Source organism: Tiliqua scincoides, chromosome 6 (genome assembly GCF_035046505.1).
Source record: "Tiliqua scincoides isolate rTilSci1 chromosome 6, rTilSci1.hap2, whole genome shotgun sequence".
NCBI classification, from domain to species: domain Eukaryota; kingdom Metazoa; phylum Chordata; class Lepidosauria; order Squamata; family Scincidae; genus Tiliqua; species Tiliqua scincoides.
The window spans coordinates 30,332,683-30,356,883 of record NC_089826.1 but is presented as its reverse complement, the minus strand read 5'-3'; the positions used below and the strand labels follow the sequence as shown (position 1 = coordinate 30,356,883).

Below are 24,201 nucleotides of genomic sequence, written 5' to 3'. Positions count from 1 at the left end.
GTTGGTGGCAGTGGCGTAGCTAGAGGGGGGGTCCAATCAGTAAGTTTTGCAAGCAGCCTGACCACCGAGTGACTCCGAAAGAGAGGGCTTGCACGTGGTGAAGCTCCTTGCAAAACTTAGTGCTTTACCCCCCTTTAGCTACGCCACTGGTTGATGGGAAACTTTTTGGCTGCCAGTTCTCATTTAAACTCTTGCTAACGTCTCTTGCAGAGTCTCTTCCTGGCCTGATCAGCTTCCCCAGGAGCCATGGCAAAGGTGAGCAATGCCGGCGCTTCCCCTCCCTTGCATTTATGAATGAATGGAGAAAGAAGTGGCAGGAAAAATAAATAAATCCCCAGCGTGCTAATACCGGTGCCATTTTGCACACCGTCTTATTCATTTATTACATTTTCATCCCACCTTTCCCCAAAACCGGACCATACGACATTCATGGTTTCAGTTTTTTATCCTAACAACAACCCTGTGAGGTAGGCTAAACTTCATGACAGTCACAGGCACCAGTAAAGTTTTGTCACTGGTAATTGCAAAGGGGCTTTGCTGCTGATGGTTGATGATGCTGATGATGGGGCTTTAGCCGCCTTGGGTGCCCTGCGGGGAGAAAGGTGGGGTAGAATTTGAACCTGCTTTTTAGCAGGTTTTTTTTTTGTGTGTGTGTGTGGGGTTGTAAGTGTAACAGAGTATGTCATGGTATTCTGGAGTTAATGTTATTTTCCATCCCTTTCCCTGCGTACTCTCAGTCCTTTGAACAGTACTATCTGTCACCATTTGCTGCTCTTACAGCTTATCTGGGTGGAGAAATGTATTTGTGAGGAGAGGAGGGAGATGCAGGAAGCTAGGTCAGTGCTGGGTTCTGTCTCAGAAAATCATCTAAATGTTTAAAGAGAGGCTGAACCAAGAACAGTGTGAATCATCCAAATCATGTGAAATCCACGTCAGACTTCATCCATTTTCTGCCTTTTTAGCCAAGTTCCTGCACTGTAAATTTATACTACGAGTGGGTGTAGCCTGTTTCTATTGGTTAAGAGGCAAGGGGGGGGGAAAGCTTGTTTGCCCCTTCCATTTCGGTTTTTCCTTTCTTTTTTTTATGCTGGGATTTTTTCTCTTCACATACTTTTTGCTTTTTAAAAACTGAAAGGTATTTTGAGTTACTTCTTTACAAACCTGGAAGCATCTTTTTTTCCTGAACTTTTAAATGTCTTCTAGTATCTTTGTCAGCCAGTGTGCATTTGCACATGTGCTAGAATGAGATCTGACAACTAAACTCTGAACAATCTCCCACTTTAAAACACACGCGCACACACAGGGACTGAGGTGTGAAAACTGTCTTTGTTCTTGAGGACTGAAGTAGAAACTCTTCTTGTGAAATTTTTTTTCTCTTTCAGAATAATGAGTGAAATGCTTTTCAAAGCATGGGATTTAAAATACTGTAATAACAATGTTCATGCAAACTTATTGGTGCAAAAATGGACTTGAGTTTTCTATTGCTTGTTGATGCTGAAGTCCTCCAAGCTGTTTCTAAGCTCAAATGTCCCTTCTGTTTACTACCCTAAACATTTGTCTCCATGGTAAGATAACAGTATGGGCTGTTCACAAGAATAGGTTATGCTACCCACCCCCCACTTATGTGATCTTCCAGGGTAGCAACCCTGGGAACAGTTTCAGCACTTGTTGCTGCAGACAAGTGCTAATCATTGAAGGGAGAGCAAGTCTAATGTGCAAACACTTTAGGAGTAGAGGGCTTGGGCTGGCACAGCCCACTGTTATGATCAACATGGCTGTTGACTTGCTTGTGGAGGCAAATGCCTGTGCAAATGGTTTTGACTTGGGGACTTCTGGATAAACATGTGTGGTATTGAATTGTTAAAATGATAAATAAGTTTAGATTTATTGAGGAAGCAAATATTGCATACTTTCCCTAAAACTGCCCTCCCTCCCATTCAAAAGGGGAGTTGAACAGGCAAGATTTTTTGTTCTTTAGCTTCAAAAATTCTGGAGATCTTACAGGTTTTATGCTTTCTGTCATGCTTCTCTTCTATTCCTGCAATTGGCTGTAATATAGGAGAAAGGAGAACATTCTCCAGTGTGTTAAACTGAAAAGTAACCGTGCTGCAGTTATGAGTGAAAGAGGAGTCATGTGCACATGTACAATCCTTTTTCTTTCTGCCGGTTTCCCCTCTCGGAATCACCCATCCCAGTCTGCTCTGTTCCTACACAGGACAGAAGGAATAGAACTCTTTGTCACCTCCCTATGGGTGGGGAATTGGATTGGAAAGGGCAGATCTATGGGGAAAGCGGCAAGAAGTAAAAAGATGAACTGAACACTAGAAAGGGGAAGGAGATGCTTCATGTTCACAGTCTCAATGCCACTTTGTAGTGTGTGTTTTTTTTTTTTAATCTTGGGAGAATATTCTCCCATCTCCTGCATAATGAGTCTGCTGTGCACCTTCAGAGCAGCATGTTTGAAAGCACAAAAATTGATGTTGGAGGACAAATGAGGACTGATAGTAAATGAAGTCTGTAATTCTGTGTTATGGCACGCCCCAGGTTAATAGAGCTGTTGTAAAAGTTGGATGCTTTGTATGCGCTTAGTTTTGCTGTACTGTGTAGTTTGTACAATGGATGTAATGTTAGATTGCAGTGCCCTCTCTAATGTCTAGAATAGCCTGCCTGCTGCAATGCTTACCTGGCTGCTTCTGTTGTAATTGGAGGTGTTTTCTTGACCTGACTTGCCTTGACTAGCAAAGCTGTTTCTATAGCAGCACTTGCAGATGCCAGTGTGTGTGGGAAGAGGAGGAGACAGAGCACAGAGTGCAGCATGGACTGTGCCGCCTCTTTAGCCAATCCGGTGTAGCAAATCATACTGACTCCCCACCCCCAATAGCTAGTAGTTTTTTTTCAGTTTTAGAGAGAGATGTATTAGCATGATAGCAAATGTTGCCAAAGAATAAGGAAGAGGGAGAAATTAGCAACTGTAGCCCCCTTCCTCTTTGCATTTTTTTACTGGCAGTTGTCCTGGATACTGTACTGGTTGCTGCCTTAAATGCTCAGGCTCTGGTCTTTTAAAAACCCTAGTAGCAAAATACATAATGAACTGTCTTTACTTGGAATAATTGCATAACAAACACTAAGCATATTTGCACTTGCAAGATCAGGGCCTCAAATAATCTAATTTGTTTAATTGGGGTTGTTTGTGTGAATAAGAATTTGTTGCAAGACTCTGCATGCAAGATTAGTTTTTCAATTAGTATATTTTTCCTTTTCCTTTTGAGATTTCTTTCTGTTGTAAGACTAACTGCAGAGATGAGCCAGCATGCAGTCTGGGAATCGATTTATGAATGCCTCCACAAATGCTGTGTACTTCTTTCTGGCTCTGCAATCTATTGGAAGCCACCTCCAAATTTAGTACTAGTCAGGCTTTTCTTCCCGCTTGTAAATTTAAACGTTCTTCTTCACCATAAAAAGGTTTTCTAGAATTAAAGTTAGGGTTAATTACATAAGTAGGTGGCCAACTGGGTATTACCTTCCTTTTGGAAGATGGAAGTTTGAGATAAGACTGAAGTCTGAGATTGTCATCTTGGCATGGACTTGACTACATTAAAGGCAATGGATTTGTTTTCAATGAATGAACTAGATGACCAAGGGACTGTTCAACTCTAGTCCCCTGTGAGGAAGCGGAGGCATATCCTCCTGTGAGGCATGTTATGTTCCAGTGTTTCTTAAATTGTGGGTCAGGACACTAGGTGGTTTGCGAGCTGATTTCAGGGATCCCATTCATTTCAATATTTTGTTTTTAATATATTAACTTGATGCTACCATGATATATGAATGCATTGGGGAAATGTTACAGACCTGTACTTATAACAAGCTACTATGTATGTTCTTTTAACAATGATAGTAAATGGGACTTACGCCTGGGTAAGTGTGGGTAGGATTGCAGTTTAAAATGTTCCTGCTTGATGATGTCACTTCTGGTCATGACATCACTTTTGGTGGGACCTGACAGATTCTCATTCTAAAAAGTGCTAAAAGTGAGAACTACTGTGTTAGATGTTTTATGTTATAAACTGAGCACAACTGAATATCATTGAATTGGCTTTAATATAGTGGATTTTAATATGGATTTGGGGTGGTGGGAAGAGTTGGGAAGAATTCCTTTTCTCTTTGTTTTAGAAACAGCCAGAGAAAAGGCTGTAGCATTTAGTGCAAAGCTTGATGTGATGGGGCAGTGAGGTGCCTGATCTGTTCACATAAAAAAATAGGTAGGGGAAAACTGCTCTTGAATATGACCTCTCCAGCTTTTTTCTAGGTTGATGCCCTGTTTTCAGCCTTAAAGAACTTATAAAAGTGGATTTCTGTGTGAACAGGGCATGTGCATGTAGCCCTTTCTGTCTGACTCTTGCATTAAATGGCTGAATTCTCTCAAATCAGTTCATTTGCTCAGGCTTCTTGTTGTATGTTAGCATAGTGTATATGAAGTACTTTGAGATGTTTTGTTATTTTTATATTTGCTTCATAATAATGGCTATTTATATTGAAAACCAAGTTCAGCAGGGTAGGTTGGTGTGATGAAAGTGGAGAGATGACCACTTTGTTTTTTGTTCTTCAGATCCTATTTAGTGATGGTTTGCAATTGGCTTTAAATTATGCTAGACCTTTGCTGTAATTCACTTGCTTAATACTGAACCTTTTGAAGTCTTTGAGATTGCTGCTCTGCAAAGTGTTAAATGAACAGGTCTTGTAACTGAAATGGCAATCCACATGGTGTGGTAGTTACTTTGCCCAGAGGCTACTATGTGATGCAGCATGGCAACTGTCCCATTGGGATGCAGTGATTTAAACTTTGGCTTGTAAGGTTATGAAATGCATTGACTGCCAACTGAATTATATTTGTTGATCCAATGCCAATCTTCTGCTTTCCTCTACTTTGTCCTGCAGTTGACCTCAGTGCTAGGCCCTTCCTGCCAATTTGAAACAATGGAGCAGGTTAATTGAAACTAGGGAATAGAGTTAAGCTTCCTTGCTGAAGCTAAAATATACTACCCCAGTGTGTGTTGGCATCCTTCAGTCTCGGAAGACTATGGTATTGCGCTCTGAATAGTGGTTCTGGAACACTGGGGCATTTGGTGGGCCGCTGTGAGATACAGGAAGCTGAAAGAGATGGGCCTATGGCCTGATCCAGTGGGGCTGTTCTTATGTTCTTATGGCTATCTTGGAACGCTATAAATTGTTTACTGTTTAAAGAGCCCTGCAACATGATGATTCTTGTGGTTAGTTTTCCACGGGCACCAATGGAAATCTATTTCCATTCTGACCATCCTTTTGGAATCTTTGTTGGGTGGGTATTTTTTTGGAAAGCTGTTGGGAGTTGGTTTTTTCCTCATTTGTTATCTACAGATCTCCACATCTGGTGATGTTTTAGATTGTGGTTCTAGAAGCCTTTCCCATACTGCCTTCCACTCCCCCCCCTCCAAAAAAAACCTGCACTCAGTATTTTAGACCTGGTACAAAGATTGAAGCTGTGCTGCAATTTGTTGGCAAGCATTCTACTTAAATTAAGCTGGTTAGTAAATGTGACTACTTTGCTTACTAGAAAAGGTTTTCAAAGGTTCAGGTTGAAAGGATAGTGTATCTTAAGTGCATTTTGGCTTCTGTGCTATCGAGCAAAGTAGCTAATATGAACAGATGAGCAGTTCACTCATGCAAAGTGCTTTTTTCTTCCAGCTTAACAGAGGCACTGTGAAGGACTTCCCCGGCTTTGATGCCAGAGCTGATGCTGAGGTTTGTCGTAAGGCAATGAAAGGCCTGGGTAAGACCTAGTTCTCTTTCAAACTAGGAGGAGTGTTTTTGGAATGAATCACTTAATTTTGGGCCAAATTCTGACTATTGCTTTCTTTCTTGATTTTGTGATTAGTCATTTATCTTTGAATAAGTAAAAGTTGATGTGACCTTGTGAAAAAGCAATCAATATTTTATGAGTGTCAGTAAAAGGTATCTGTTAATTTATACGTTTACACAGGAGTTCCATTGTTCCCTATAAAACAGTTCAGGAAATAGTGGAACTTTTGTAGATTAATAATTACTTCTCACTGAGCTGCATGATCTGTTAATAATTGCTTTTTCCTCTGAAGATTTGGGGCTAACAAGAGTGACCAAAGCAAAAATGGGGAATGTGTTTCACAAAAAATTGGCCTCTGTGAAAGGCAAGCCCCATCTTGATGATTACTCAGAGGTACTTGCAAAAGAGGAACAAAATGTTGGAGGGGAGGGCAGGAAGCTTTGGTGTCATGATGTCCTCATGTGGGCAAATCTGGCTCCTCAGTGTTATCGGTCTCTTTGGAAATAATATGATTTGGCTTTTTGATGTCATCTAAATTGTGGTGGTATCTCTGGCTGAAATCCCCTTAGGAATTTTTCAGTTACATCGCTGAAGTAGTTAATGTGGTCGTAGTGGGAGGAGAAATACTTATAAGCTAAGCAACACACACACAAAGAAAAAGAAGGCAGGTTCATGAAATTTTTTGCACCCTGAAAGCCTTCTCTTTAGAATACATTTTTGCCCACATTTTATCTTACTAAGGTTACATGAGTTAATTCATTTGGACTGCAAATTACGTAGTTGGGTAGACATTTATGCAGTATTTTCTCTGTAACATAGCCTACTTTTTATGATAGTCACCAATCTAGAACAGTGGTTCCCAGTCTGGGGTATGTGTACCCCCAGGGGTACTTGCCAGGACCTTTAGGGGTACTTGAAAAAAAATTGAATAATGGCAGAAAAAGGCAGGGCTAGCAAGGCAGGAAGGAAGGCAGCTAGCTAGCTGCAAAGCAACTACTAATCTCTGGTCATCAATTTGTGTATTGATAGATATGGATCAGTAGTTGAAAGCATATGAATTTGAAATAACAGCAGCTATATTAATTATAAACATTTTGCTAATATGAGAGATGCAGTTTATGGAAATGGGCTGCCAAGTCAGTGAAGAAATGTTGGGAACCACTGATCTAGAGAACATTGATGTTCAAATTCTTACTATAAATCTGGTTTTAATTTGCATAATTTAAGGGACTGATGAAGAGTCGCTCATGAAGGTCCTGATACACAGAAGTAATGCTCAGCGCCAAGAAATTGCATCTGCTTTTAAAACCTTATATGGCAGGGTAAGGAGACTATTTGGGATCAGCTGTTGGGTGTGTGCCCTCATCCATGTAACAGGGAATTTTGTGATGGATAATAAGTGTTGTCTGGCTATACATTTTTATTTCTTCATAGGTTCCCATATTAACGCTCTTTAATTGCCAGTAATTTGCTAGTTTGTATGGTTGAAGGTTTAATTTTGAATTTCTTTTCTCATTAACTGGAGCTCCTTTCATTTTACCAATTAGGATCTGATGGATGACCTAAAATCAGAACTTACAGGCAATCTGGAGAGACTGATGGTTGGACTGATGAGACCTGCACGGCTATATGATGCCCATGCACTGAAGCATGCCCTTAAGGTAAAATGACTGGCATGAAATGAAAATATTGATGACATTTGTGCTCCTTAGGGAGCAAGTCTCCTTTCTTTGAAAGAAATTATCATTTTTATTATAATTACTTTGCTTGATTATTTATGATTGCTTCCATTAATGACATCATGTATTTCCTTATCCACCTGAAAAATTGCAGTGAGATTCTGTTTGCAGTGGTCTTCTGTTTTCTGAAGGAAGACAGTATGATTGGCCACAGAGTATATGCAATAAGCCATATATGTCACAGTTAACTTGGAAGAATCCAAGATGCCTTTATGTTAAATGCTGCCTTTATTTTAAATGTATGATGAACCCCAATGGATGCTCCTCTGCTTCTAGGGAAGATGTTTAATGGTCACTAAGCAGCTCTGGTTTGTGCTTAAATATGTTCTGTGCAAACTGCTTCTTGGACAACCAGATATGAAAGTAAGGCTGCAATCTTGTACACAGCTTACCTGGGAGTAAGTCCCATTGAACTCAGTGGGACTTACTTCTGAGTAGATAGCCATAGGAGTGCACTGTAGGATAGTTAGTTAAATTCAGTAGGTTCTTGGCATCTGGAACCAAGAAGTAGGTTCTTGGATTCAGTTCCTGGAAATAATGAAATCTCTGGATCTTGGCACATGTACAGTACCCTTGAGAGGCAATGGGAGCTGTGCTCCTGTCACCTCTGGAGGGTCTTCTGAGGCCCAGCAGGACTGTGTGTGACCACCCCATGCCTCAGATGACCCTTCAGAGGAGACAGGAGTATAGGTCCCATCACCTTCTGAGGGTACATGTTGACTGACCCTATGGATTTGGAACCCACCAAAAGTAAAATTTGGTCCCAAATCCCAAATCCTTGGGTAATGAGGCCTGCCTGTTTTTATGTTTGGCAATTTTTTCCCCCTAAGCCTATCTGACAGCTGTTTTTTTTTTTAAAAAATGGAACAAAGGTTTGAAGAAAATGTTGAAACTTCTGATTAGCTCAGAGTATGTTCGGTTTGCCTGCTGCACTGTAACCTGACAAACACAAGGTCCTGAGATTTTGGTTTGCTAGTACGGTCACCATTCAGTTATGTAAATAGGTGCAGTTCCACTGGCCGAACTACTGTGAAGAGAGTCTTCTCGCCAAATGTTGACTTTTCAGCTTGGAATTTGGCAGGGGAAAGGAAACTGGTGTTTAACTTACTGGGGTGACTGAGACAAGCAAAAACCCATGATTTCATGTTGACTTAAGAGATAAAACTCAATATGCTGGCTGAAGGAAGGGCAGAGTTGGACAATTCTGGTGTAAGGTTTTCTATAGCACCCTTTTTTGTCCCAGAGACAATGACAGGTCACTTTTGAAGAAAACTTTGTTTTAAAATATTTTAAAAACAGTATTTTGTGTATTGGTAACTCAGGGGCCTCTTTGTACAGGTGTTGGCATGTGTTTTGTTCAGTGCATGGATCAGTGTTGCATTTGAAGTCTAGTGATCAGCAGGCCTTGAGTGCTGGTCCCATATATCCACCTTTTATAACTCCATTATCTTACTTTCCTGCTTCCAAAGGCTGGGACAACCCATTTGGAAGCAAACTCTAGTCTGGGAACACAGTCTGATGAATTCCTGGAAACTGTTGCAAATACACATCTGGAGTGAGATTGCAGAAGAAGCGGCTGACAGGGAAAGGTTCAGCACCCTCTTCCCTCTGCTGCTTCACCAGTGCAAATGGCTAGAGATGCTTTTGGAACTAACTAGTCTCCGTTCTGCCCTGGATTTTATGGTTCTGCTTTCCTGCCAATGTCGTCTGGAGCAGAACTCCAAAGCTCTGGAGTTCATTATTCTTTTGGTATATTTCCAGAATTTTGAAGTGTGGAACAGAGGGAAAAGAGTTAGGCGATTCTTTCCTCTCTCTCTCTCTCTCTCTCTCTCTCTCTCTCTCTCTCTCTCTCAGCCAGTGCTTGATTCATAGAGTGTGGAATAGGAGAGAAAGGAGGGAAGAGAATTGGGTGATTTTTCTCTCTCTTGTCCTTGAGAAATCATGAGTTTGACTTAAATGTTTCTGAAAACCAGGAATGGCAGATGTGACCTCAGATCGCTGAACAGAATTCAGCTGGAATAGAGCCAAAGGGATGTAAGAATCTGAGAATAATTAGTGGAATGCAGCTGAAGGAATCTGTTCATATATACAGGTTGAGCCTCATTATTTGTGTGGGTTCCATCGCACTATAGCAAATCAATTTAAAAAACAAAGTTTCTTTGCTCTGGTGATTTAAAAACAGCATTGCTGACCTTTGTGATGTAAGATAAGAGTCATTAAGAAGACAATCCATCAATCAATCGTCCTCCAAGCGCTTACAAAGGCACTTCACTTAGCCCCTCCCTTCCCAATGCAAAGTGATCACCTTTCTTTCACATGCTCAGGGGGAAGGGAGGGGTCCACTGGAGATAGTAGGATTGATGGATTGTCAACCAGCTGCCCCCCCCCCTCATTAAGGAGACTATTGTTAAAGGACTGTTCAGTTTTTTAAACTGATTTTAAAGGGATGCATTTTTCCCCTTCTCCAGGGATCAGCACATTCCTTCTCATTTGCAAGGGCCATTCCTGTTGAGTCAAATCCTGTATAAAAAATCAGTGTATAAATAGGCTGGACCTGTAGTTGCATGACAAGGTGCATTACATAGATTGAAAACTCAGGTTGCCATCATAAGAACATATGAAAAGCCTTGCTGGATCAGGCGAAGGGCCCATCTAGTCCAGCTTCCTGTATCTCACAGCAGCCTACCAGATGCCCGTGGGAGCACTCCAGACAACAAGGTTCCTGTACTATGGCTTGTAACATGTGACAACATGTGACAACATGATAAAACATGGGTTTTATCTCCATAAATCTATCCAATCCTCTTTTAGAGGCTAGGTTCCATCACCACACCCTGTGGCAAGGAGATCTTGTGTACTCCCTCGGGCATTTAATGGGCCACTGTGAGATACAGGAAGCTGGACAAGATGGGCTGTGACCTGATCCAGCGGGGCTCTTCTTATATTCTTATGAGGTCCACTGATTAAAACCCATTTTTGCACAGCCCACAGGTGTATACATTTGATCCCTGTTTCGTATATGCAATGTTGGGCAGAAGTGGCTTAACTGTGCATCCTGAAGGCGAACAATCTATAAACATAAAAGATAGTCATTCCTATAAACATGGTCCCTAACAGAAGTGCTTCTGCTCAGGCGCCAAACTGCTGGGACAGGAGTTTTGTAGCGTTATTTGGATCTCAGAGGGGAAAGGAAAAATAACAGCTTTCTTCCAATCTCTTCTGAAATCTTCACAGTGAAAATAAGTATAAATTTAAACATGGTATCCAATGCTGGGTGTAAAGTCACACCTTTATAAGTATAAAAATGCAAAATGTGAGTATATATGATCCTTAGGGAAATGGCGCTGAAAACTTCAGTCCCTGCTAATCTTACCATAGGTGATGATTTCTTAATCCTAAATTATTAATCACATTCTGTTACAATGATAAGCAACCTTGAAATCATTTATTTGAGTGTCTATTTATCCTTGAGGAAATGAGGCCATTCCGGACCTTCAAATCAACCTCCAGGTTATCAGGAGCTACTGAACCGATCACTGGACCCTTTTAAAATCTCCTGCTTGTACAGGTTTCAAACTTTGCTGGAGATAGTGGTATACATGGAAAGAGGAGATAGATGGAAGGTCGTGACTTCCTTCATACAGCAGAGGAAATGGTGTGAGCTCAGTGTATCCACTCCACAGCTGGAAGTTTGCCATCTGGCATTATGACTGATAAGAAGTGATGGCCTACCAATAATTGTAGGTTTTTTGTTTTTTGAATTGCAACAAGCTTACTAAAAACACATTTCTTTTAGGTTCATTAAAAGGTTGTTAGTGCAGGTTGCCCCTTTTCTCTGCTGTTAGTTTTCCCACATGTTTCTTGTGTGAGTCACTACAAATTCTATTTATGGGATATCATGATCATGTGACATCCAGGAGGGAGAAGTGCTGGAGCATTACAGATTTTTTTTTAAAGTAAAAGTCTTGCAGGCGTTTAAAAATGAAATGTTAGCTTTTTTAAAGAAAAAACCTTGCTATTGGAAGGTACAGAAAGGGATGAACCCATTCGCTATTCAGTCTTAAGGTGTTATTGTCGTTGTGTTTATTTGAGAACAAAACCTCACAACTTTATAATTCTTTGATCAACTGATTCCATCAATGCCTCTCTTGCAGGGTGCAGGAACTGATGAAAAAGTTCTGACTGAGATTCTTGCATCCCGAACACCTGCAGAACTCCGGCATATAAAGCAAGTCTACCAGGAAGGTAAAATATTGTAATTGTTTAGCAGTCTTTGAAAGCCTGCTGTCTTGGTGAGTTTTGAAGTAGGGGAGATGATGATGATGATGATGATGGATGAAATTGAAAGGAGTGGAAAATACGCAGAATTCATCAGTTCAATTCTTGCTGAGATAGAAGAGTTTTGAATGTCCTTTGACATTTGCCTTACGATTTCATCCACTCAGTGAAATTTTAACAATACTGTACTTGAAAGGAGATTTTTGGCACCACTCTGACCAGGCTTTTTGTTGCCACTGGTTGTAGATGAGTCTCTGCACTCTAGTTCAGTGTTCCATTAAGCCTGCCTGTTCTCTTGAGAAATCATTTCTGTTTGTAGGCTTTATTCAAGTTCTGACTGAGTAGTTGAGGTAGTTGAGGATGGGTAGTTGAGGATGGCTGTCTTTTAAGAAGTAGGGCAGATGACAAAGTACTGTATACCTTGGAAGTGAGAGAGACAGACAATTCACCCAAAAATATTGTGCTACAGTTGATCTTTTGGACTCTCTTACTTGTTAAAAGTTTTGTTTACCACCCATCTGCATTCAGATGGCAACCAAACAATTACCTTGATAGTCCTGCAGTTTGGACCTGCAGGGAACCTTAGAGAGAGTGTCACAGGCTTGCAGTTTTTGGATACTTTGAATCTACGTCTATCCCTGAAAAAAACCACTGCCTGGAAATAGCTTTAAATGAATTTCGAGGATACCAGAAACTCTTCTAGTACTGGGCTTACTATAGTGCTCCCACTTCTTCTTCTAGACCTGCATGTGTTTCTCTGTGCTTCTTACCTTCTGTCATTTCATTTTTCTGGTTCTCTGAAGCCCATTTTATAGCTGCTTCTGCTCTGAAGAGACTTGGAACACCTTATCAATATAATTACATTATATATGCTTTCATTTATCAGCTTTTCCACATACCATCCATTGCTCTTCCCTTTATTGATATCTCTTAAGAGAGACAACTCCATTACATATCCTTAAGAAATCTTTACTATAGTTCATATGGTAGGCATAGGTACTGTGAAGTAGCTATGCAACCTTCTTGAAATAGGATTGTCTATCCTTAATCCTCTCTGCCCATTCTCACACTATATACTACTTGCAGGCAGGAATACTTATTTCATTCAGCATTATAAACAGATAGTACTTGTTAGTAATTAATAGCTTATACCCTCTTGGGTTTGATGCTGGTGTTTTGGATTTTATTTCTAATTTTATTATCTATGTGAACCACTTTGATGATCTTGATTGAAAAGTGATACATAAATTAGTAACAAATAAACCCTTTGGTGCTTTAAGGAAGCTCAGATTTTGTTCAGTGGTAGATGTGTATTTTCTTATTGCAGAATATGAAGCCGACTTGGAAGATGCCATAACATCAGACACCTCTGGTTACTATCAGCGGATGTTGGTAGTCCTCATTCAGGTAAGCTTTTGCAGCAGAAGGCTGGAATTTATAATTCAAGGCAAGAGTCACTTTATCTAAATTATAGACAAGCTGGAATTTCTCTAGTGCAGTTCTAGGTTAGATTTTTCTGTTGCTATGCTTCCAACTCCATCTGTGTCCAGGGGTGCTGCTTCTCTCTAATAATATTCTAAACATGACATTCACCTGCTCAATAATAGCACCCATATATTTGATCTTGGGTAGACCTTGAGATGTTGCATGCAGCTAGCAGAACATGAGTAATTGTGAATGTCACTCAATTTCTGTGATTCTTCTCAAAACAGGTGGACGGGAAGTATAACTTGGGTGCATTCTGCATACATTTGTCTGGAGACTTGTACTGCATGCGTTTTATGATACTGTTTGGTGAGGGCTTGGAGAACCTCCCCATTTCTCTGTAGGCTGTTTATTGGAGGGTGTACGCCACCTGCAATGACCACAGAGTTCTAAAGCAGGGAAGGGAATAGAGTGGTGAATAGTGGTTGGGAATAATAACTTCCCAGTAGCAATCAGCATAGAGGTTTTTCACATCTTGGTCCCGTTTATTCACCATCCAAAAGCTGCATGCCACCCTTGTATGACTTGATCAGTCTCCTAACCATCCAGGAAGCAAGCAGGAAATCATATGGGCTTTGCACAGGATGCACAACACACGTCAAGGAAAGTCAAGGTCTTCAAAAAATCCTTGTGTGCCATTGATTCTTTTATGCTAAGCATGCTTGTAGTTTTGTTTCATATGCTCATGAACTTTTGCCTTGTATCCGTTTAGGCTAACAGGGACCCTGATAGCCGTACTGATGAGAGGCTAGTTGAGCAAGATGCTCAGGTAGGTAAAGACTCATCTGCCCTTTACACCCAAATATTTTAAAATAATCATTAAAATAACATGCAAATGGGGGTTAACTGGATGGTGTGAATGCAAGGTGGAAATATTTGCAGCTGGTACACAACTTCCTGAAAATCCAGAATTCCTTGTATTCTTCTCTCTCTTTTATGAAGAACATTGCCATTGTACTTTTATTAGAATGCTGCAAAACCCTAGGCAAATAAATGAACCATTGTCTGTACCATGATGGCTAATGTTAAAGGGAGATCTAATGTCAGCTCACTCAGTGGGGGCATGTTCACTCTAGCATTAATCTACATTGCTGCACAGCTATAGCATGGAAGGCATCAGCTGTGTATTGACTGCATGTCGATGTGTGTCCAATTTGCAGGTACCAAAAGGCAAATAGTTATCCTGCTGGAAGAGTTTGGTGTAGCGCACATGGTTACTCCCACCATGTTAGTCACACAGTAACCCTGTGCTAAAGGTTAGACTGAGAGATGGTGGCTGGTTCAATAGCCCCCAGTGAGCATCATGGTTGAGCATGGATTTGTATCTTTGACTCCTTTATTTTAATATTGCTCTGTCTGCTAAATAACATTGGTTCATGGTGGTATATGCCATAACATGGCTGTTGTTGAAATTATAAGAGTGAATCCTAAGAAGGTGGAGTGCTGAAATAACTTGTGTAATGATATTGGAGAGCTTGTCCCCACACATTTTACTGTCTCAGAGATCTTCTGGAGAAACAGATATTTCTCTGATGAATGATATTTTCCATGGCTGTACCTTTTTTGCTCTGGCTTGGTTTACAAACTGGAAAAAAAGAATGGTAGCAACAAAATAATCACTTAGGTCACACTGTATTTAAATCGGCCTGGCTCTAGTTAATTATAGTGATCCTGACTGTTTTGTACAGAATGAATTCCATCCCATGTAATATCTGAGCTTTTTGAAAGGGTGTTTATGATAAAAGTATAAGCCAAGAGATATGGGAAAAAATACATTTTAGTATCCCCTCCCCCTGGAGAATGCAAATTATAAAGATCAGATTGGAGAACTTTGGGCTGGACTTGTTGAGCAAATGTTTGCAGTGTGGGCTTCTATGAGAATTTTCTGAAGTTAAGCTTCAGTTGTGGCTCTGGAAAATAACTGACTGTTAGTCAGTGGCTTAAATAACTCTGTTTCCCCACTGACCTACAGGCCTTTATCAACTGGGATCTTTTGGATCTAATTAGATAAAAACTATGTTATAGTTGCAGAGGTGGTGGCTTTTAAATCAGAGTGCTGCATGAGTCAACAGTTTTCTCAGAAAGATTCATATCTTTTCAGCCCTATCTACAGGTGCAGTTCTTTATTACAATGACTGCCTGTCATTGGGGTCAAAGAAAGATGGGGTCCCAAGCCAGCAATTCAGTTTTCCACTTACAAGTTCGCCTAGTTGAGCAGCATTTTTGCTGAATGAGTAGCTCAGTGGTGAACTGCATCTATTCCCAATTGTGTAAGAGGGAAGAAAGTGTCTCACAGGCAGTGTTGTTCTGTCTTGTAGCTTCAGCCCCCAAACTGGACCAACCCCTAAGCTACAGCGATAGTAATAGTGCCCAATGAGCCATCAAGAGATAATGTGAGGTGCCTCAAGTACACATCTCACAAGTGTGGATGACGCAGTGTAGCTACCTAAATATTATTGAGAGATAAGTGATGTTTCTGTAGGACCTCACCAATGTCCCAGTTTGAAGAATCCTTGGAAAATCCCATGTGATGTAACTTATGACTTATTTAAGACTGAAAGCCCATGCCTATGTTTGTCTACTCAGAAGTAAGTCCCATTATAGTAAATGGGGCTTACTCCCAGGAAGGTGTGGAGAGCATTGCAGCCTCAGAGCCCTACCCTGTGTATGTCTACTCAGAAGTCATTCCCATTATAGTTAATGGGGCTTACTCCCAGGAAGGTGTGAAGAGACTCCTCTGCTTAATTCAGATGCAGTTTCAGAGAACAGATGCCCAGGGAAGCGGGCAGCCACCCCTCCCCACCCAGCTTGCCCCCTTGGAGCTCCCAGTGACCTCACTCCTTAACAGCCCTGCCAAGACCTTGTGCCAGCTGCCACAGCTGTTGTTTGCCCAAAGCCAAGGGCAGCAAGTTGGTCAGGCAGCCTACTCTCCTGGGAGCTCCCAGCTGCCTTTCTCCTCGGCTGCTGGCCTTGCTGCCCATCCACACACGAACGGGGGAGTGGCGCTCTCTCTTTCCCTCTCTGTCTCGCTCCCTTAGAGCAATCTGCGCCGCAGCCCCCACCACAAACCCACTGCCTGGGAGAGTTTGGGGGGGACACACATCCATATTCCCCCCCCCTGGATTTGCCACTAGTTTTATTAGCTATCCATGAAAAGACAAAACAAGTTTATTTGATAAGGATATTATCAAAGTGAACCTTCTAACCTTCTGCATGTTCACATGTTCACTGTGCTTTGTTATTAGGAGATGTACAACAAATCATTGGAAATAGCACAATAATGTAGTCCTAGTGAACCGTTAGAAAGAAGGGTGCTAGTATTTGGGCTGACCAATCATATACTTGCTTATCAAGGTGAACTTGGTGAGAGTTCCCTCTGGCTAGCTAGAGATGAACATCCATCCTCTTTCCCACCAAGCCATGGAGGGGGTCTTGTCCCTGATGGCTTTCATGCTCCTTGATGTTCCTCTGAAGTGGACCATGATTGTCCTGCTCTACCTCCCAGCTTTGAATAAGGGAAGAAGTCTAGAACTCATTCTTGCTTTGCTAGAACTCATGCTAGCTTTGGAGATATTTGGCTTCTGAAGCACAGCATGATGTTAGATGCAAGACCTCAACTCTTCCTTGGAGTTGAACACAAATTTTGGCTAGCTGTATAGAACCAGTCACAGTTTGTGGATTCCTGCAGATAATTGCCCAGATCTTTCATGGAGTTTAGCTTGTGAGATCTGACAAGGTGCTAGCCTTTAAAGCCCAGCCTCTTAATGATGTCATTCAGATGAGCATGTCCCATATTTTAGATTGGAATAGACAGCCATGAAAATGATTTCTTTGCCACATTGACTCAATTTTCCTTTGCATGCAGGATTATTTACATGGTAATTAATGGATGCAGCCTGCACAATTTTATGTGTAGCAGGGGCCTCTGTATAAAAGCAAACTTAACTACTATCTTATCCTAAAAACATATGGTAGTACTTTCCAGGAGGTGGTCAGAATTTTCTTTAGCTCAAAAGACAAAATGAATTACCATTGAGAGTCATGGCTTTTCTATATAAAGTTTTTGAAATGTTGGTTATGAAACCCTTATGTAATGCATTACATGTGGAATGCTATATGTGAAGTACTGTAGTTGGTTCATGAGAAAACCAACAGTCCTATGCATGCTTAACCAGTAGTAAGTTCCACTGAGTTCAGTGGGTCTTACAGTTCAATCCTATGCATGTCTACTCAGATTTAAGTCTCAGTGAGTTTAGTACATCTTACTTCAAGGTCCGCGTATACAGGATTGCAGTGATAGCATCTTATAGCAATGCATAAGATTGCTGTCTTAGGGAAACGCCAAAAGGGTGTCTGTGTATGTTTGCATAATGTTTTAAACTTGTTGGTCCTGAAGAAACAGAATGTACAGTCTCCTAGGAGAGCTATGTGGAAAAATAATGAAGGCAGGAGAGGTGGCTGATAAGGTTTTTGCCTCGATAGAATGGGCTTGCAGGTGCCCTTTGTAGTCCTAGCAGAGGTATTGGAGCAAATAATTATTGGGGACATTTCTTAATCGACTCTAAAGAAATAGCTGGACTGTGGCTAAATAGCTTTATCGAGATTACAGGAAAGCTTTTGTATTTACCTTCTGGAAAGGAAACATACCTTCCTTTTTCTTCTCACAGGAGCTGTTCAGAGCTGGTGAGCTGAAATGGGGAACTGATGAAGAAAAGTTCATCACCATCTTGGGAACTCGAAGTGTTGCTCACTTAAGGAAGGGTAAGCAGACCTGAATGTTTTGGACTCTTTTCAAGGGCAAGAATCCAGTGTACTATGGATGTGGCTAGTGAGGGCAAATAGTGAAAGACTCTAATGCTTGGTTTTCAGTTTTTGGTGCATTGGTTACACTCCACGCCTGGTAACTATTAGGGCCATCTTGCATATTATACAGCAGGAATCCCAGAGTTGCCATTGAACATGTAGGCAACAGAGAGAATGGAAGCCCCCTGGCTGTACCTACTTTTCACATTTTTAGGTTTACTTTAAAAACAAAACAAACCTTGTGCTTAGAATGCTTGTGGTGAATGACGTGTCTGAGCACTTGGAAAGCTCCTGCACATGGAAAGCTGCCTCAAGGCTGTAGCTGACCCTTCAGCCTCCCCACCATGCTAGTACTCCATTGATAGAGAATTCTTGACATGGGAGACCATTCAGACATGCAGTTCAGCACTTGCTCTCCAAAGTGGAACTGTCCTGTGCTTTTCCTGAATGTTTGAATTAGTTCTGACTGTGGCCTGTTGTTAAGTCCATACATGAGAATGGGATTGGCACACATACTTCAAGAATGCTTGTGCGGAAAAGCCGGACATAAGTAACATGTAAATATACTAACCATCAGCACATATATATCTTTCTTGTTTTTCAGTCTTTGACAAATACATGACCATCTCAGGCTTCCAGCTGGAAGAAACTATTGATCGTGAAACCTCTGGAGCACTAGAGAAACTGCTTCTGGCAATTGGTAATGAACAATTCTACTACCAATGCACTATTTATAAGAGCTGCAAGTGAGGTCCTTGGGGGCAAAAAGCATGATGCATCTATTAAAGGAAATACAATAGTGTTTTGGTAACCTGATGAAGAACCTGAGTAGGAGACGATGCTTGTTTTTTTGACCCTAATGATTGAATGCTAGACTTTCCGAAGAGGACAAGCGAATTAGTTTTGGTCCTGTCTGGTTCAGAATTTCAATACAGTTAGTTTGTGATTGAACAAAAGTGCTCAAGTGTCTAATGCTAGGAGTGATCTTTCCTGTGCCTAATAAAGGGGTAAATGTCATTTGTGTGATACAGCTAACCACTGAATACAATCACTTTTCACTGTGCTTCATAAATCAAAATGGATTGTGTTCCTCCCCCCAGTGAAGTGTGTTCGAAGCGTGCCTGCATACTTTGCCGAAACGCTCTTCTACGCAATGAAAGTGAGTGCTCATTTTTATCATCTTAAAAAAATAAAATAAAATAAAATGCTTTCACAGTTTCCAAACCAGTTCCAGTTAACTTTTAGCTTGGTTTTTCTTAAATTCAAGCTGTTCAGCTACTTTGCAGTCTAATCCTTTGTTGCATGCTTGCTCAGAAGTAAGTCCTATTATGTCTTGTGGGGCTTACTTCCTTGTGTGTGTGTGTGTGTGTGTGTGTGTGTGTGTGTGTGTGTGTGTGTATAGGATTGCAGTTTTAGTTTTCTTCTGGAGATACTTGAAAACAAAAATGCTGATCATATCATGGAACATGTTCAGGTTATTAAAAAGTACATTTTCCTCTTGGGTATAGCCAGTTGTGTATAGCCTTGGTAGTGACAATTGCTGTTCGATGTGAAATAAATGCCTTGATGATGGATAGATCCCCTTGTGTTACAGCATTATAAGGTTAATGGATTGTTCAAAGTGTGGCCACTTTTGTTTTAACCAGGGAGCTGGCACAGATGATGATACACTAACCAGAATCTTGGTGTCAAGAAGTGAAATTGATCTGCTGGACATTAGGCATGCATTCAGAAGGAATTTTGCAAAGTCTTTGTACCATGCAATTCAGGTAGGTCTACTCTTTAAAAGCAAATGTATTTCATTTTCTTTTTTGAATGGGAACTATTATTAGTTCATACAGCCATTTACTTTTTCTTTTCTCTATTATAACATTGTTACAAAACTAGAAAAATTTTATTTGTAGCACAGTCCTGTTTATTCAGAAGTTAAGTCTCACTGTATTCAAAGGGCTTGCTTTCAGGTAAGTATGGCTAGAGTTGCAGCCTTTATAATACTTTGATCAATCCAAAGATGTGAGGGCTGTAGGCCTATGTGCTATGTTTGGGATTAAACCAAAATATGAAAAATCTAGCTAAATGGATTTGACTTGGAAATCCTCCTTTGGAACTTGCATTTGCTAAAGGGTATCAGAATTGTTTATATCTTTGTTGTGAAGTTTAGATTATTCTCCAGCTGAGGATAACATAATGTTGCAGCAGACTGGAGATGGTTTCTATTCTACTTTTCCAGATTTTTGATTGTAAAAATTAAGTGGCCTGCTGGAAAACATCCATGTATAATTCCTGCCTAGATAGTCATACTAGTGGATTTTCTGCAGTGGAAAACCTGTGTCATTGGTCCCTACTGACTCACTGTTGTTTGATTGTATGTTTTATTTGTAGAAAGATACATCTGGTGACTACAGGAAGGCCCTTTTACTGCTCTGTGGTGGAGAAGATGATTAATGCCTACAGGGACATCAAGGACAGACTGTTAACTCCTGCCTTACGCTTCCTTCTCTTTGTATTGTTCAGCTGTATTTGCATTTATAGTGACAAGCATCTCTGCATTCATGCTTACTTGATTGTTAAAACCAGGGGTCTCCAAACTTTTTGGCCAGAGGGCCACATCAAATATCTGGCACAGTGTTGAGGGCCTGGGGAAAAAAATTTAAATATAAAATGTATATAAATAAATCAGAGATGGAACTTAGATGAGTGAATAAATGAATGAGCTCATTCATTCAACCTCTCTGGCCCTTCAGACCAGACGCAACCCTCCAGATGCAACCAGAGCACAGTTCCAGTCATGTTTGGCCAAGTGGGCCAGAGGCTTTCAGGGGACAAGAGGCTAGCCACGGGCCAGATAATAATAATAACTAATAATAACTAGGTATTTATATACCGCCTTTCTGGTCATCTGATTACTCTTCTAACTTTATTCAAGGCGGTTTACATAGGCAGGCGTTCCTAAATCCCTCAAGGGGATTTTTACAATCATAGAGGTTCTCTCTTTCAAGAACCACACATTTCAGATGGAACTTCCTGGTTTGGTCTCACTTCTGGCCTCCCACGCAGGCTGACAAGCAGCTCCACCTCTCACATGGCGGGCAGCCAAGATGCTTCTTGCTCATACCAAGAGCAGGTGGAATCTCTCAGCTCAGCTTGTCAGCTGCTTCAAGGTCTTGCCATTCTCAGCTGTTCAGGGAGCTGCCGGTGTCCTCGAACTGGCAACCTTCTGTTAACTTTGGCTAACGGAGGCTCTACCCTCTAGACCAGACCTCCTGCCCTCGGCTCGCAGCGGGCCACATCTGGCCCCTGGGCCGGGGTTTGGAGACCCCTGGTTAAAACGAATGTGCACATTGTTAGCATGCCAGTCTTGCTTCCTGCTAAAACTTTGTATTGGACACCTGCACAGGATTGCCAATTCGGAGAACTGCCCGTTCATTCTTCTGTGTGGTAGTTTCTACATAGTTTAACGTAAGGCTGCTCTTAAAAAATTAAGCCAGTTGGTTGGAAGTTTTTTATGTAACAATTTCTTAATCCAAAGAATTTTATTAAAAGTGCTTCTTAAAAAAATACAGTAATAGTGATAGTAATAAAATATAGGAAGCTAGAAAGGGTTTGCCTTTATTGAAAACGAAAAAGTAAAATACATTCCAAGAAGTGAAACTAAATTCTTATTAGCTTGAATCATATTTTGCACTTTATATGTAGCTATTTGAGAAAGCTTTTGCTAATGGCTTTAACATTGTGAACTCTATGTAACAACTATCTTCATGCATCATATGTATTTCTTTGGTTAAAAAAACAACTCTGCTAAACTGCTTGAGTTGTTATTTGAAAACTAAAGGACAAATAAAATGCAAACAAAGCTATGATGATTTGAAGACCTGCTACATATTAAACAATTGTTCAGATTTTTTTTCCTGTTTCGCCTAACTTATTCAACTTCTGCTAGTCAATGAACAGGAGCAAGGAACTAATATAGCACTGAAACCCTGCCTTAGTACTTGAGGTTATGGTGACTGGCCTGGACGTCTTTAAAAGGGGATTGGACAAGTTTCTGGAGGAAAAATCCATTACGGGGTACAAGCCATGATGTGTATGCGCAACCTCCTGATTTTAGAAATGGGCTATGTCAGAATGCCAGATGCAAGGGAGGGCACCAGGATGAGGTCTCTTGTTATCTGGTGTGCTCCCTGGGGCATTTGGTGGGCCACTGTGAAATACAGGAAGCTGGACTAGATGGACCTATAACCTGATCCAGTGGGGCTGTTCTTATGTTCATTTGCCCCAAAGGGCTAAAAACATTGTGTTTGTTTTTTTTTAAAGCCAACACATTCTGGGTGTTGAATTCTGTTCCTTGGATCATATCCTGCACTTTTTGTGCTTTTGAAAAATTCAGATACACATAGCCCCATCTGGTTAAGGACATTATTATACTGTGGCTTAGTTATTGACTTGGGACTCAGTCCAACAAGACACTTATGTTTTTAAAAAGGTATGCTTAAACCTGGAAGTACCTCTTCATTCACAAAAAGCAGTCATCAGGATTGGTGTTAAGATGGGCTGATCCTCATCAGGGCAAGAGGCAATCCTCCCATGGCATTTTCCCCACTGTGAAAATCCTTTTCCCACCCCCATGCTCCTGTTTGACTCCGGAAGCTACTTAGAGAGGAGACTACTTTTGGTAGAAAAAAATGGTATAAGAGGAAAAAAGGAGCCTCCCTGGATGTTGTGGTCGCAGTCAGGACTAGTCACCACCAAAGCAGTTCTGACAAAATATGAGGTGCTTTGGAGATAACAAGTAAAAGTACTGCCAATTTCACCCTTAAGCCGTTTCCCTCTTGATACTTCTATTACACAGAAATGCTTCTGAGATGCAGATACTTACTTGCCTGAAACCTGGTGGAGTCTGGAGAGATTGGTCCAGTTAGGTTGATCATAAATTCAAACGTCTGCACTTAAATTTGAAGATGTGAGCAAGTTCTTGGAAAGCTCAAGCTTGTATGTACCTAGTCATCAAAAAGATACTTCTAGCTGTGGAAACTTGTTGCAGTACATTAGAGACTGGTGACTGCCATAAAGGTCACCAGTATCCAGCTGGACTGTGAATTCCACACATTGTGTAAGTTTGCTGTGGGACTGGGGCATAGGTTTTGAACTAGATTTGTGTTAAAAGAAACTTGCTGCAATATTAAAATAATATTTTAATTATTTAGGTGTTGGTTTTACAGAGAGTTTGAATATTTTATTTGTCAGTTTCAACTTACATTTCAAGATGCATCTCTCACAGTGGTGGGATCCTCAGATAGGTTGCTGCTCCGGAGATAGGGAAGACTGTGCAGATTTGCACTACTTAAGCCCCCCAAGAGGAGCTACCCACTCCAGTTCATATCTCAGATCAGGCAACTAGGCAATAGGCTTACTAGTCTGCTACTGTTAGCATTATGACTTGATGTTCAGAGAGTGGTACTAATCCTCAAATCTCAAAAGGGAGAGGTACAACCTTCAAAGGGCTTCATCTCTGGAGAAGCCACCTAGTGGCAGCAGTCTCCCTGCCTGAAGATCCTTCAGCCCCTGGAAGGGCCAAATTCAGAAGGCTCAGATTAGCTGCACATGCCAAGAAAGCTAGCTCCCAGACAAACAGGTCCAGGTACAATGAAGCGGAGAGGTATCCCTGCACTTCTGAGAAGTGGCACTGTCAGCATTCGAGGAAAGTGCCTTCCCAGCAGACAAACCAATAGTGTTCAGCTCCCAGCACTGCAGAGAGGACTTCTATAGACTCCATCTCCAATTCTTGGGTCTGGCCAGGTCAGGTCACACAGCTGGCTAAGCTGCTGTGACTGCTCCCCTCCTGGTGCCAATGGGTGGAGTCCACATGACCTGGCTTCACTGTTCCCTAGACCCTGGATGGGAGGAATTCCCCTGCAAAGGATCTTTTTGCCTCTCGTGCTATATAGACTGATATCGTAGTCTGAAGAAGACTTCGGCTAAAGAACTGGCCAGTAGGTAACAGCCTAAAAGCTAGTCTGGCTTTCTTCCCCTTTGAAGATGGGAAATTATTCAGAGAACCAC

The 24,201-nt window shown here is 41.2% G+C and overlaps 1 protein-coding gene across 1 annotated transcript; it reads left to right on the top strand.

Annotated features, from left to right (window-relative positions):
- Positions 1 to 175: 175 nt before the first annotated feature.
- Positions 176 to 22,045, top strand: ANXA5 (annexin A5). The gene is made up of 12 exons (XM_066632325.1): positions 176 to 255; positions 5,722 to 5,806; positions 7,064 to 7,158; positions 7,384 to 7,497; positions 11,730 to 11,820; positions 13,181 to 13,260; positions 14,051 to 14,107; positions 18,006 to 18,099; positions 18,746 to 18,841; positions 19,242 to 19,300; positions 19,788 to 19,910; positions 20,524 to 22,045. Exons 1-12 carry the CDS (start codon positions 247 to 249, stop codon positions 20,584 to 20,586), a joined length of 966 nt encoding a protein of 321 aa, XP_066488422.1. The 5' UTR covers positions 176 to 246; the 3' UTR covers positions 20,587 to 22,045.
- Positions 22,046 to 24,201: the final 2,156 nt, after the last annotated feature.

Bases quoted from the DNA above. Each gene is read 5' to 3' on its own strand.
- ANXA5 (XM_066632325.1), top strand. The intron at 5,807-7,063 runs GTAAGACCTAGT...GCATAATTTAAG, and splicing joins TAAGGCAATGAAAGGCCTGG to GGACTGATGAAGAGTCGCTC. The intron at 14,108-18,005 runs GTAGGTAAAGAC...TTCTTCTCACAG, and splicing joins TAGTTGAGCAAGATGCTCAG to GAGCTGTTCAGAGCTGGTGA.